This window comes from Salmo salar, chromosome 16 (assembly GCF_965601325.2).
Source record: "Salmo salar chromosome 16, fSalSal1, whole genome shotgun sequence".
NCBI lineage: Eukaryota > Metazoa > Chordata > Actinopteri > Salmoniformes > Salmonidae > Salmo > Salmo salar.
The window spans coordinates 86,370,001-86,386,212 of NC_138306.1; the positions used below are offsets into that span (position 1 = coordinate 86,370,001).

The following is a 16,212-nucleotide window of genomic DNA, read 5'->3' on the forward strand; positions in this document are numbered from 1 at the left end:
AAAGCAGCAGACAGACCAAAGAACTCCAGCTCTTTCCTCTTCACCTAAACAACACATTACTGTCCTGTACATTTAACCAAGAAAGTGCTAACAATACATTTATAAAGAGATAACAATAAATGAGTCATTTTTCAAATACAAAACATTTTCTTTATAATGAACAATTTCTTAATTTGAATGACAGGAAGTGAAAGTGCCAGAGAACGCCAGCTGGTTCCTCTTTACCTTGACGTCATAGAAGGAGTAGAACTCCAGAGAAGAGTCCACCAGCAGCTCTGCCTCTTTAAAACGCTTCATCTCACACAGCGTACACACACACCTCACCAACAGTAACCACCAGTCTTCACGAGACAACACACTGGTCTTACCTGGGGGAGGGAGGGAGGGAGGGAGGGAGGGATAAGGGAGTGAGAGAACATTGCTTAATGGTTTCTCTCTTTGGGTCTGTAATCTCTCAGTACATGTGTAATATGTGATGAATCAGAGTGTTACCACTGATGTCCTGGTAGGCTGCTTCCTGGTCATCGATGTCTGAAACCAGGTCCTTAGACACCTTGACCAGACGCAGGTGTCTGACCCCCGACCACATGCTGGCTCTGACACACACCTGGGCCCGCGTCATCGCCACCTGAAGGACACAACACAGTAGGAACAACATCAGTGTGTGTGTGTGTGTGTGTGTGTGTGTGTGTGTGTGTGTGTGTGTGAGAGAGAGAGAAGCCTACCTTCAGCAGCATAGCCAGCATGGTCAGCATGGAATCCAGGTAGTCATCCAGTCGGCCTTGAGAATGCAGGAGAGTAGAGCGGTGCAGCAGCAGCTTCAACTCCTGAACACACACACACACACACACAGGGATAATCAGTACACACACCCTGACACCCTGACACCCTCCCCTCCCTCCCTCCCCCTCCACCTGCCTGCTGTGCTGCGGAGGCGTCCTGTGCCAGTGTGTCTGGGTCGTACATGGGCTCCAGGGCCTTGAGGGCACAGAGAGGTCGACCCAGCTGCTGCTGCAGAGTAGACAGACACAGCCTGGCCTCTAGGTGAAGAGGAGCCATCTGTACTACTTTACTGTAACTCTTCACTGCTACCTCCATGTGTCCCAGCGCCTTCAGACACTCTGGAGGAGACATGGAGACACACATTACAATACAATACATTACACTACATTACGTTACATTACATTACATTACAATACAATACAATACGTTACATTACATTACATTACAATACAATACATTACGTTACAATACAATACATTACACTACATTATGTTACATTACGTTACATTACATTACACTACAATACGTTACATTACATTACAATACATTACATTACAATACAATACATTACAATACATTACACTACATTATGTTACATTACAATACATTACGTTACATTACAATACATTACATTACACTACATTATGTTACATTACAATACAATACATTACACTATATTACAATGCAATACATTACACTACATTACACTACATTATGTTACATTACAATACATTACGTTACATTACAATACATTACACTACATTACGTTACATTACTTTACATTACAATACATTACATTACAATACATTACAATACGTTACATTACATTACACTACATTACGTTACATTACACTACATTACGTTACATTACATTACACTACGTTACATTACATTACACTACATTACGTTACATTACACTACATTACGTTACATTACAATACATTACACTACATTACGTTACACTACAATACATTACATTACAATACATTACAATACATTACAATGCAATACATTACATTACAATACATTTCAATGAACACTTTAGGAACTGTTGAGATGATGCCGTTGTAACGCGTTACTATGATGCCGTTGTAATGCATTACTATGATGCCGTTGTAATGCATTACTATGATGCCGTTATAACGCGCTACTATGATGCCGTTATAACGCGCTACTATGATGCCGTTATAACGCGTTACTATGATGCCGTTATAATGCATTACTATGATGCTGTTATAATGCATTACTATGATGCCGTTGTAACGCGCTACTATGATGCCGTTATAATGCATTACTATGATGCTGTTATAACGCGCTACTATGATGCCGTTATAATGCGTTACTATGATGCCGTTGTAACGCGTTACTATGATGCCGTTATAATGCATTACTATGACGCCGTTATAACGCATTACTATGACGCCGTTATAACGCATTACTATGATGCCGTTATAACGCATTACTATGATGCCGTTATAACGCATTACTATGATGCCGTTATAACGCATTACTATGATGCCGTTGTAACGCATTACTATGATGCCGTTATAATGCATTACTATGATGCCGTTGTAACGCGCTACTATGATGCCGTTATAACGCGTTACTATGATGCCATTATAACGCGTTACTATGATGCTGTTATAATGCATTAGAAGACCTGACAGGAGGTTCCTTTTATGCATTATTATCATCTCATAATGATCCGGACAAAATTACAGACAGTTTGAGACAGTTGACTGTGTGTGTGTGTGTGTGTGTGTGTACCTACCAGCGTGTCGGAGCCAGACAACAGCCAGGTTGTATCTCTCAGAGCAGACCAGAGCAGAGAGGAGAGGCAGGGCTGAGTTGTACTCTCCCTCGTCCAGGAAGGCCTCAGCCACGTCCAGGTACAGATCCCCCAGCTCCTCTGGGCTCTGCTCCATCAGAGACGTCAACATGGACTGGGGGGTAGAGAGGATGTTACAACGCCCATTTATACATTCAGAAAGAAAGATTATAAGGTGTGATATTTGGTAGGAGTCTGTGTGTTCCCAAAGCAGATAGATATGTTGTGTGGTACTCACATCCAGAGGTCTGTAAACATGCTGGTGGATCAGACAGACCATGAGCTTCACTCTGATGTCCACTGGTACATGGTCTGGAACTACCACCTTTCTAACCTCCCCTGGAGAGGGACAGATATGGAGAGAGAGAGAGGGGGGGGGGGGAGGGGGGAGAGAGATATGGCAGGAGGGAGGGAGAGATATGGAGAGAAAGGAGGAGGGAGGGAGGGAGAGAGAGAGGGGAAGAGGGAGGGAGAGAGAGAGAGGGGGGAGGAGGGAGGGAGGGAGAGGGGAGGAGGGAGAGAGAGAGGGGAGGAGGGAGGGAGGGAGGGAGGGAGGGAGGGAGGGAGGGAGGGAGGGAGGGAGGGAGGGAGGGAGGGAGAGAGAGAGAGAGAGAGGAGGAGGAGGGAGAGAGGGGAGGAGGGAGAGGGAGGGAGAGAGGGGAGGAGGGAGAGGGAGGGAGAGAGGGGAGGAGGGAGAGGGAGGGAGAGAGGGGAGGAGGGAGAGAGGGAGAGAGGGGAGGAGGGAGAGGGAGAGAGGGGAGGAGGGAGAGAGAGAGAGGGGAGGAGGGAGAGAGAGAGAGAGGGAGGGAGGGAGGGAGGGAGGGAGGGAGGGAGGAGGGAGGGAGGGAGGGAGAGAGGGGAGGAGGGAGGGAGAGAGGGGAGTAGGGAGGGAGAGAGAGGAGGGGGGAGGGAGAGAGAGAGGGGGAGGGAGAGAGAGAGGGGGAGGGAGAGAGAGAGGGGGAGGGAGAGAGAGAGAGGGGGAGGGAGAGAGAGGGGGGAGGAGTGAGGGAGAGAGAGAGGGGGGAGGAGTGAGGGAGAGAGAGAGGGGGGAGGAGTGAGGGAGAGAGAGAGGGGGGAGGAGTGAGGGAGAGAGAGAGAGGGGGGAGGAGTAAGGGAGAGAGAGAGAGGGGGAGGAGTAAGGGAGAGAGAGAGAGGGGGGAGGAGTAAGGGAGAGAGAGAGAGGGGGGAGGAGTGAGGGAGAGCGAGAGGGGAGGAGGGAGAGAGAGCGAGAGGGGAGGAGGGAGGGAGGGAGGGAGAGAGAGAGAGGGGAGGGAGAGAGAGAGAGGAGGGAGGAGAGCGAGGAGGGGGAGAGAGAGAGAGAGAGAGAGAGAGAGAGAGAGAGAGAGAGAGAGAGAGAGAGAGAGAGAGGGGAGGAGGTAGAGAGAGAGAGGGGAGGAGGGAGAGAGAGAGGGGAGGAGGGAGAGAGAGAGAGGGGAGGAGGGAGAGAGAGAGAGAGAGGGGAGGAGGGAGAGAGAGAGATAGGGGAGGAGGGAGAGAGAGAGAGAGAGTGGAGGAGGGAGAGAGAGAGAGATAGGGGAGGAGGGAGAGAGATGAGGGAAGAGGAAGAGAGGGGGGAAAGAGAGGGGTGAGGAGGGAAGAGAGAGAGTGGAGGAGTGAGGGAGAGAGTGTGGGGAAGAGAGAGGCATAAGACAGTTCTGCATAGCAATGTTACTGGCTCTCCACACTGACAACTTATCAAAACCAACACTTCATAATGAAGTCCTAGATCCAGACAGTAGGACAGTAGGTCAGACTTCATAATGAAGTCCTAGATCCAGACAGTAGGACAGACTTCATAACGAAGTCCTAGATCCAGACAGTAGGACAGACTTCATAATGAAGTCCTAGATCCAGACAGTAGGACAGTAGAACATACTTCACAATGAAGTCCTAGATCCAGACAGTAGGCCAGACTTCATAATGAAGTCCTAGATCCAGACAGTAGGACAGACTTCATAATGAAGTCCTAGATCCAGACAGTAGGACAGACTTCATAATGAAGTCCTAGATCCAGACAGTAGGACAGACTTCATAATGAAGTCCTAGATCCAGACAGTAGAACAGACTTCATAATGAAGTCCTAGATCCAGAGAGTAGGACAGTAGGACAGACTTCATAATGAAGTCCTAGATCCAGACAGTAGGACAGTAGGACAGACTTCATAATGAAGTCCTAGATCCAGACAGTAGGACAGACTTCATAATGAAGTCCTAGATCCAGACAGTAGAACAGACTTCATAATGAAGTCCTAGATCCAGACAGTAGGACAGACTTCATAATGAAGTCCTAGATCCAGACAGTAGGACAGTAGGACAGACTTCATAATGAAGTCCTAGATCCAGACAGTAGGACAGACTTCATAATGAAGTCCTAGATCCAGACAGTAGGACAGACTTCATAATGAAGTCCTAGATCCAGACAGTAGAACAGTAGGACAGACTTCATAATGAAGTCCTAGATCCAGACAGTAGGACAGTAGGACAGACTTCATAATGAAGTCCTAGATCCAGACAGTAGGACAGTAGAACATACTTCATAATGAAGTCCTAGATCCAGACAGTAGGACAGACTTCATAATGAAGTCCTAGATCCAGACAGTAGGACAGACTTCATAATGAGGTCCTAGATCCAGACAGTAGGACAGACTTCATAATGAAGTCCTAGATCCAGACATTAGGACAGACTTCATAATGAAGTCCTAGATCCAGACAGTAGGACAGTAGCACAGACTTCATAATGAAGTCCTAGATCCAGACAGTAGGACAGACTTCATAATGAAGTCCTAGATCCAGACAGTAGGACAGACTTCATAATGAAGTCCTAGATCCAGACAGTAGGACAGACTTCATAATGAAGTCCTAGATCCAGACAGTAGGACAGTAGCACAGACTTCATAATGAAGTCCTAGATCCAGACAGTAGGACAGACTTCATAATGAAGTCCTAGATCCAGACAGTAGGACAGACTTCATAATGAGGTCCTAGATCCAGACAGTAGGACAGACTTCATAATGAAGTCCTAGATCCAGACATTAGGACAGACTTCATAATGAAGTCCTAGATCCAGACAGTAGGACAGTAGCACAGACTTCATAATGAAGTCCTAGATCCAGACAGTAGGACAGACTTCATAATGAAGTCCTAGATCCAGACAGTAGGACAGACTTCATAACGAAGTCCTAGATCCAGACAGTAGGACAGACTTCATAATGAAGTCCTAGATCCAGACAGTAGGACAGTAGAACATACTTCATAATGAAGTCCTAGATCCAGACAGTAGGCCAGACTTCATAATGAAGTCCTAGATCCAGACAGTAGGACAGACTTCATAATGAAGTCCTAGATCCAGACAGTAGGACAGACTTCATAATGAAGTCCTAGATCCAGACAGTAGGACAGACTTCATAATGAAGTCCTAGATCCAGACAGTAGGACAGACTTCATAATGAAGTCCTAGATCCAGACAGTAGGACAGACTTCATAATGAAGTCCTAGATCCAGACAGTAGGACAGTAGGACAGACTTCATAATGAAGTCCTAGATCCAGACAGTAGGACAGACTTCATAATGAAGTCCTAGATCCAGACAGTAGAACAGACTTCATAATGAAGTCCTAGATCCAGACAGTAGGACAGACTTCATAATGAAGTCCTAGATCCAGACAGTAGGACAGTAGGACAGACTTCATAATGAAGTCCTAGATCCAGACAGTAGGACAGTAGGACAGACTTCATAATGAAGTCCTAGATCCAGACAGTAGGACAGACTTCATAATGAAGTCCTAGATCCAGACAGTAGAACAGTAGGACAGACTTCATAATGAAGTCCTAGATCCAGACAGTAGGACAGTAGGACAGACTTCATAATGAAGTCCTAGATCCAGACAGTAGGACAGTAGAACATACTTCATAATGAAGTCCTAGATCCAGACAGTAGGACAGACTTCATAATGAAGTCCTAGATCCAGACAGTAGGACAGACTTCATAATGAGGTCCTAGATCCAGACAGTAGGACAGACTTCATAATGAAGTCCTAGATCCAGACATTAGGACAGACTTCATAATGAAGTCCTAGATCCAGACAGTAGGACAGTAGCACAGACTTCATAATGAAGTCCTAGATCCAGACAGTAGGACAGACTTCATAATGAAGTCCTAGATCCAGACAGTAGGACAGACTTCATAATGAAGTCCTAGATCCAGACAGTAGGACAGACTTCATAATGAAGTCCTAGATCCAGACAGTAGGACAGACTTCATAATGAAGTCCTAGATCCAGACAGTAGGACAGTAGAACATACTTCATAATGAAGTCCTAGATCCAGACAGTAGGACAGACTTCATAATGAAGTCCTAGATCCAGACAGTAGGACAGACTTCATAATGAGGTCCTAGATCCAGACAGTAGGACAGACTTCATAATGAAGTCCTAGATCCAGACATTAGGACAGACTTCATAATGAAGTCCTAGATCCAGACAGTAGGACAGTAGCACAGACTTCATAATGAAGTCCTAGATCCAGACAGTAGGACAGACTTCATAATGAAGTCCTAGATCCAGACAGTAGGACAGACTTCATAATGAAGTCCTAGATCCAGACAGTAGGACAGACTTCATAATGAAGTCCTAGATCCAGACAGTAGGACAGTAGAACATACTTCATAATGAAGTCCTAGATCCAGACAGTAGGACAGACTTCATAATGAGGTCCTAGATCCAGACAGTAGGACAGACTTCATAATGAAGTCCTAGATCCAGACAGTAGGACCGACTTCATAATGAAGTCCTAGATCCAGACAGTAGGACAGACTTCATAATGAAGTCCAAGATCTAGACATTAGGACAGACTTCATAATGAAGTCCTAGATCCAGACAGTAGGACAGACTTCATAATGAAGTCCTAGATCCAGACAGTAGGACAGTAGAACATACTTCATAATGAAGTCCTAGATCCAGACAGTAGGACCGACTTCATAATGAAGTCCTAGATCCAGACAGTAGGACAGACTTCATAATGAAGTCCTAGATCCAGACAGTAGGACAGACTTCATAATGAAGTCCTAGATCCAGACAGTAGAACAGACTTCATAATGAAGTCCTAGATCCAGACAGTAGGACAGACTTCATAATGAAGTCCTAGATCCAGACAGTAGGACAGTAGGACAGACTTCATAATGAAGTCCTAGATCCAGACAGTAGGACAGTAGGACAGACTTCATAATGAAGTCCTAGATCCAGACAGTAGGACAGACTTCATAATGAAGTCCTAGATCCAGACAGTAGAACAGTAGGACAGACTTCATAATGAAGTCCTAGATCCAGACAGTAGGACAGACTTCATAATGAAGTCCTAGATCCAGACAGTAGGACAGACTTCATAATGAGGTCCTAGATCCAGACAGTAGGACAGACTTCATAATGAAGTCCTAGATCCAGACATTAGGACAGACTTCATAATGAAGTCCTAGATCCAGACAGTAGGACAGTAGCACAGACTTCATAATGAAGTCCTAGATCCAGACAGTAGGACAGACTTCATAATGAAGTCCTAGATCCAGACATTAGGACAGACTTCATAATGAAGTCCTAGATCCAGACATTAGGACAGACTTCATAATGAAGTCCTAGATCCAGACAGTAGGACAGACTTCATAATGAAGTCCTAGATCCAGACAGTAGGACAGTAGAACATACTTCATAATGAAGTCCTAGATCCAGACAGTAGGACAGACTTCATAATGAAGTCCTAGATCCAGACAGTAGGACAGACTTCATAATGAAGTCCTAGATCCAGACAGTAGGACAGACTTCATAATGAAGTCCTAGATCCAGACAGTAGGACAGACTTCATAATGAAGTCCTAGATCCAGACAGTAGAACAGACTTCATAATGAAGTCCTAGATCCAGACAGTAGGACAGACTTCATAATGAAGTCCTAGATCCAGACAGTAGGACAGACTTCATAATGAAGTCCTAGATCCAGACAGTAGGACAGACTTCATAATGAAGTCCTAGATCCAGACAGTAGAACAGACTTCATAATGAAGTCCTAGATCCAGACAGTAGGACAGACTTCATAATGAAGTCCTAGATCCAGAGAGTAGGACAGACTTCATAATGAAGTCCTAGATCCAGACAGTAGGACAGACTTCATAATGAAGTCCTAGATCCAGACAGTAGGACAGTAGAACAGACTTCATAATGAAGTCCTAGATCCAGACAGTAGGACAGACTTCATAATGAAGTCCTAGATCCAGACAGTAGGACAGTAGGACAGACTTCATAATGAAGTCCTAGATCCAGACAGTAGGACAGTAGGACAGACTTCATAATGAAGTCCTAGATCCAGACAGTAGGACAGACTTCATAATGAAGTCCTAGATCCAGACAGTAGGACAGTAGGACAGACTTCATAATGAGGTCCTAGATCCAGACAGTAGGACAGACTTCATAATGAAGTCCTAGATCCAGACAGTAGGACCGACTTCATAATGAAGTCCTAGATCCAGACAGTAGGACAGACTTCATAATGAAGTCCTAGATCCAGACAGTAGGACAGACTTCATAATGAAGTCCTAGATCCAGACAGTAGGACAGTAGGACAGACTTCATAATGAAGTCCTAGATCCAGACAGTAGGACAGACTTCATAATGAAGTCCTAGATCCAGACAGTAGGACCGACTTCATAATGAAGTCCTAGATCCAGACAGTAGGACAGACTTCATAATGAAGTCCAAGATCTAGACATTAGGACAGACTTCATAATGAAGTCCTAGATCCAGACAGTAGGACAGACTTCATAATGAAGTCCTAGATCCAGACAGTAGGACCGACTTCATAATGAAGTCCTAGATCCAGACAGTAGGACAGACTTCATAATGAAGTCCTAGATCCAGACAGTAGGACAGACTTCATAATGAAGTCCTAGATCCAGACAGTAGGACAGACTTCATAATGAAGTCCTAGATCCAGACAGTAGAACAGACTTCATAATGAAGTCCTAGATCCAGACAGTAGGACAGACTTCATAATGAAGTCCTAGATCCAGACAGTAGGACAGTAGGACAGACTTCATAATGAAGTCCTAGATCCAGACAGTAGGACAGTAGGACAGACTTCATAATGAAGTCCTAGATCCAGACAGTAGGACAGACTTCATAATGAAGTCCTAGATCCAGACAGTAGAACAGTAGGACAGACTTCATAATGAAGTCCTAGATCCAGACAGTAGGACAGACTTCATAATGAAGTCCTAGATCCAGACAGTAGGACAGACTTCATAATGAGGTCCTAGATCCAGACAGTAGGACAGACTTCATAATGAAGTCCTAGATCCAGACATTAGGACAGACTTCATAATGAAGTCCTAGATCCAGACAGTAGGACAGTAGCACAGACTTCATAATGAAGTCCTAGATCCAGACAGTAGGACAGACTTCATAATGAAGTCCTAGATCCAGACAGTAGGACAGACTTCATAATGAAGTCCTAGATCCAGACATTAGGACAGACTTCATAATGAAGTCCTAGATCCAGACAGTAGGACAGACTTCATAATGAAGTCCTAGATCCAGACAGTAGGACAGTAGAACATACTTCATAATGAAGTCCTAGATCCAGACAGTAGGACAGACTTCATAATGAAGTCCTAGATCCAGACAGTAGGACAGACTTCATAATGAAGTCCTAGATCCAGACAGTAGGACAGACTTCATAATGAAGTCCTAGATCCAGACAGTAGGACAGACTTCATAATGAAGTCCTAGATCCAGACAGTAGAACAGACTTCATAATGAAGTCCTAGATCCAGACAGTAGGACAGACTTCATAATGAAGTCCTAGATCCAGACAGTAGGACAGACTTCATAATGAAGTCCTAGATCCAGACAGTAGGACAGACTTCATAATGAAGTCCTAGATCCAGACAGTAGAACAGACTTCATAATGAAGTCCTAGATCCAGACAGTAGGACAGACTTCATAATGAAGTCCTAGATCCAGAGAGTAGGACAGACTTCATAATGAAGTCCTAGATCCAGACAGTAGGACAGACTTCATAATGAAGTCCTAGATCCAGACAGTAGGACAGTAGAACAGACTTCATAATGAAGTCCTAGATCCAGACAGTAGGACAGACTTCATAATGAAGTCCTAGATCCAGACAGTAGGACAGTAGGACAGACTTCATAATGAAGTCCTAGATCCAGACAGTAGGACAGTAGGACAGACTTCATAATGAAGTCCTAGATCCAGACAGTAGGACAGCAAAGGACAGACTTCATAATGAAGTCCTAGATCCAGACAGTAGGACAGACTTCATAATGAAGTCCTAGATCCAGACAGTAGGACAGACTTCATAATGAAGTCCTAGATCCAGACAGTAGGACAGACTTCATAATGAAGTCCTAGATCCAGACAGTAGGACGGCAAAGGACAGACTTCATAATGAAGTCCTAGATCCAGACAGTAGGACAGTAGGACAGACTTCATAATGAAGTCCTAGATCCAGACAGTAGGACAGACTTCATAATGAAGTCCTAGATCCAGACAGTAGGACAGACTTCATAATGAAGTCCTAGATCCAGACAGTAGGACAGTAGGACAGACTTCATAATGAGGTCCTAGATCCAGACAGTAGGACAGACTTCATAATGAAGTCCTAGATCCAGACAGTAGGACCGACTTCATAATGAAGTCCTAGATCCAGACAGTAGGACAGACTTCATAATGAAGTCCAAGATCTAGACATTAGGACAGACTTCATAATGAAGTCCTAGATCCAGACAGTAGGACAGACTTCATAATGAAGTCCTAGATCCAGACAGTAGGACAGTAGAACATACTTCATAATGAAGTCCTAGATCCAGACAGTAGGACCGACTTCATAATGAAGTCCTAGATCCAGACAGTAGGACAGACTTCATAATGAAGTCCTAGATCCAGACAGTAGGTAGGACTTCATAATGAAGTCCTAGATCCAGACAGTAGAACAGACTTCATAATGAAGTCCTAGATCCAGACAGTAGGACAGACTTCATAATGAAGTCCTAGATCCAGACAGTAGGACAGACTTCATAATGAAGTCCTAGATCCAGACAGTAGGACAGTAGAACATACTTCATAATGAAGTCCTAGATCCAGACAGTAGGACAGACTTCATAATGAAGTCCTAGATCCAGACAGTAGGACAGACTTCATAATGAAGTCCTAGATCCAGACAGTAGGACAGACTTCATAATGAAGTCCTAGATCCAGACAGTAGGACAGACTTCATAATGAAGTCCTAGATCCAGACAGTAGGACAGACTTCATAATGAAGTCCTAGATCCAGACAGTAGGACAGACTTCATAATGAAGTCCTAGATCCAGACAGTAGGACAGACTTCATAATGAAGTCCTAGATCCAGACAGTAGGACAGACTTCATAATGAAGTCCTAGATCCAGACAGTAGGACAGACTTCATAATGAAGTCCTAGATCCAGACAGTAGGACAGACTTCATAATGAAGTCCTAGATCCAGACAGTAGGACAGACTTCATAATGAAGTCCTAGATCCAGACAGTAGGACAGACTTCATAATGAAGTCCTAGATCCAGACAGTAGGACAGTAGAACAGACTTCATAATGAAGTCCTAGATCCAGACAGTAGGACAGACTTCATAATGAAGTCCTAGATCCAGACAGTAGGACAGTAGGACAGACTTCATAATGAAGTCCTAGATCCAGACAGTAGGACAGTAGGACAGACTTCATAATGAAGTCCTAGATCCAGACAGTAGGACAGCAAAGGACAGACTTCATAATGAAGTCCTAGATCCAGACAGTAGGACAGACTTCATAATGAAGTCCTAGATCCAGACAGTAGGACAGACTTCATAATGAAGTCCTAGATCCAGACAGTAGGACAGACTTCATAATGAAGTCCTAGATCCAGACAGTAGGACGGCAAGGACAGACTTCATAATGAAGTCCTAGATCCAGACAGTAGGACAGTAGGACAGACTTCATAATGAAGTCCTAGATCCAGACAGTAGGACAGACTTCATAATGAAGTCCTAGATCCAGACAGTAGGACAGTAGGACAGACTTCATAATGAAGTCCTAGATCCAGACAGTAGGACAGACTTCATAATGAAGTCCTAGATCCAGACAGTAGGACAGTAGGACAGACTTCATAATGAAGTCCTAGATCCAGACCAGACAGTAGGACAGACTTCATAATGAAGTCCTAGATCCAGACAGTAGGACAGTAGACAGACTTCATAATGAAGTCCTAGATCCAGACAGTAGGACAGACTTCATAATGAAGTCCTAGATCCAGACAGTAGGACAGACTTCATAATGAAGTCCTAGATCCAGACAGTAGGACAGACTTCATAATGAAGTCCTAGATCCAGACAGTAGGACAGACTTCATAATGAAGTCCTAGATCCAGACAGTAGGACAGACTTCATAATGAAGTCCTAGATCCAGACAGTAGGACAGACTTCATAATGAAGTCCTAGATCCAGACAGTAGGACAGACTTCATAATGAAGTCCTAGATCCAGACAGTAGGACAGTAGGACAGACTTCATAATGAAGTCCTAGATCCAGACAGTAGGACAGACTTCATAATGAAGTCCTAGATCCTAGACAGTAGGACAGACTTCATAATGAAGTCCTAGATCCAGACAGTAGGACAGACTTCATAATGAAGTCCTAGATCCAGACAGTAGGACAGTAGACAGACTTCATAATGAAGTCCTAGATCCAGACAGTAGGACCAGACTTCATAATGAAGTCCTAGATCCAGACAGTAGGACAGACTTCATAATGAAGTCCTAGATCCAGACAGTAGGACAGACTTCATAATGAAGTCCTAGATCCAGACAGTAGAGACAGACTTCATAATGAAGTCCTAGATCCAGACAGTAGGACAGACTTCATAATGAAGTCCTAGATCCAGACAGTAGGACAGACTTCATAATGAAGTCCTAGATCCAGACAGTAGGACAGACTTCATAATGAAGTCCTAGATCCAGACAGTAGGACAGTAGACAGACTTCATAATGAAGTCCTAGATCCAGACAGTAGGACAGACTTCATAATGAAGTCCTAGATCCAGACAGTAGGACAGTAGGACAGACTTCATAATGAAGTCCTAGATCCAGACAGTAGGACAGTAGCACAGACTTCATAATGAAGTCCTAGATCCAGACAGTAGGACAGCAAGGACAGACTTCATAATGAAGTCCTAGATCCAGACAGTAGGACAGTAGGACAGACTTCATAATGAAGTCCTAGATCCAGACAGTAGGACAGACTTCATAATGAAGTCCTAGATCCAGACAGTAGGACAGACTTCATAATGAAGTCCTAGATCCAGACAGTAGGACAGTAGGACAGACTTCATAATGAAGTCCTAGATCCAGACAGTAGGACAGACTTCATAATGAAGTCCTAGATCCAGACAGTAGGACAGACTTCATAATGAAGTCCTAGATCCAGACAGTAGGACAGACTTCATAATGAAGTCCTAGATCCAGACAGTAGGACAGACTTCATAATGAAGTCCTAGATCCAGACAGTAGGACAGACTTCATAATGAAGTCCTAGATCCAGACATTAGGACAGACTTCATAATGAAGTCCTAGATCCAGACAGTAGGACAGACTTCATAATGAAGTCCTAGATCCAGACAGTAGGACAGACTTCATAATGAAGTCCTAGATCCAGACAGTAGGACAGACTTCATAATGAAGTCCTAGATCCAGACAGTAGGACAGACTTCATAATGAAGTCCTAGATCCAGACAGTAGGACAGACTTCATAATGAAGTCCTAGATCCAGACAGTAGGACAGACTTCATAATGAAGTCCTAGATCCAGACAGTAGGACAGACTTCATAATGAAGTCCTAGATCCAGACAGTAGGACAGACTTCATAATGAAGTCCTAGATCCAGACAGTAGGACAGTAGGACAGACTTCATAATGAAGTCCTAGATCCAGACAGTAGGACAGACTTCATAATGAAGTCCTAGATCCAGACAGTAGGACAGACTTCATAATGAAGTCCTAGATCCAGACAGTAGGACAGACTTCATAATGAAGTCCTAGATCCAGACAGTAGGACAGACTTCATAATGAAGTCCTAGATCCAGACAGTAGGACAGACTTCATAATGAAGTCCTAGATCCAGACAGTAGGACAGACTTCATAATGAAGTCCTAGATCCAGACAGTAGGACAGACTTCATAATGAAGTCCTAGATCCAGACAGTAGAACAGACTTCATAATGAAGTCCTAGATCCAGACAGTAGGACAGACTTCATAATGAAGTCCTAGATCCAGACAGTAGGACAGACTTCATAATGAAGTCCTAGATCCAGACAGTAGGACAGACTTCATAATGAAGTCCTAGATCCAGACAGTAGGACAGTAGGACAGACTTCATAATGAAGTCCTAGATCCAGACAGTAGGACAGTAGGACAGACTTCATAATGAAGTCCTAGATCCAGACAGTAGGACAGCAAAGGACAGACTTCATAATGAAGTCCTAGATCCAGACAGTAGGACAGACTTCATAATGAAGTCCTAGATCCAGACAGTAGGACAGACTTCATAATGAAGTCCTAGATCCAGACAGTAGGACGCAAGGACAGACTTCATAATGAAGTCCTAGATCCAGACAGTAGGACAGTAGGACAGACTTCATAATGAAGTCCTAGATCCAGACAGTAGGACAGACTTCATAATGAAGTCCTAGATCCAGACAGTAGGACAGACTTCATAATGAAGTCCTAGATCCAGACAGTAGGACAGTAGGACAGACTTCATAATGAAGTCCTAGATCCAGACAGTAGGACAGACTTCATAATGAAGTCCTAGATCCAGACAGTAGGACCGACTTCATAATGAAGTCCTAGATCCAGACAGTAGGACAGACTTCATAATGAAGTCCAAGATCTAGACATTAGGACAGACTTCATAATGAAGTCCTAGATCCAGACAGTAGGACAGACTTCATAATGAAGTCCTAGATCCAGACAGTAGGACAGTAGAACATACTTCATAATGAAGTCCTAGATCCAGACAGTAGGACCGACTTCATAATGAAGTCCTAGATCCAGACAGTAGGACAGACTTCATAATGAAGTCCTAGATCCAGACAGTAGGACAGACTTCATAATGAAGTCCTAGATCCAGACAGTAGAACAGACTTCATAATGAAGTCCTAGATCCAGACAGTAGGACAGACTTCATAATGAAGTCCTAGATCCAGACAGTAGGACAGACTTCATAATGAAGTCCTAGATCCAGACAGTAGGACAGACTTCATAATGAAGTCCTAGATCCAGACAGTAGGACAGTAGAACAGACTTCATAATGAAGTCCTAGATCCAGACAGTAGGACAGACTTCATAATGAAGTCCTAGATCCAGACAGTAGGACAGTAGGACAGACTTCATAATGAAGTCCTAGATCCAGACAGTAGGACAGTAGGACAGACTTCATAATGAAGTCCTAGATCCAGACAGTAGGACAGCAAAGGACAGACTTCATAATGAAGTCCTAGATCCAGACAGTAGGACAGTAGGACAGACTTCATAATGAAG

At 43.9% G+C, this 16,212-nt stretch overlaps 1 protein-coding gene across 3 annotated transcripts in view; it reads right to left on the reverse strand.

Moving 5' to 3' along the window:
- LOC106592813 (general transcription factor 3C polypeptide 3) overlaps nt 1–16,212 on the reverse strand; it is an 84,340-nt gene that overhangs the window by 3,272 nt on the left and 64,856 nt on the right. For 2 of the 3 annotated variants that reach the window (XM_082963124.1, XM_082963125.1), the window contains exons 9-15: nt 2,850–2,950; nt 2,555–2,726; nt 919–1,121; nt 726–827; nt 493–628; nt 226–368; nt 1–44 (exon numbers count right to left, since the gene is read on the reverse strand). The exon at nt 1–44 is cut by the window's left edge and continues 39 nt beyond it. In XM_082963124.1, coding sequence (XP_082819250.1) covers nt 1–44; nt 226–368; nt 493–628; nt 726–827; nt 919–1,121; nt 2,555–2,726; nt 2,850–2,950 — 901 coding nt within the window. The remainder of the gene's footprint in view (nt 45–225; nt 369–492; nt 629–725; nt 828–918; nt 1,122–2,554; nt 2,727–2,849; nt 2,951–16,212) is intronic. The other variant, XM_082963123.1, reaches the window with a different exon arrangement.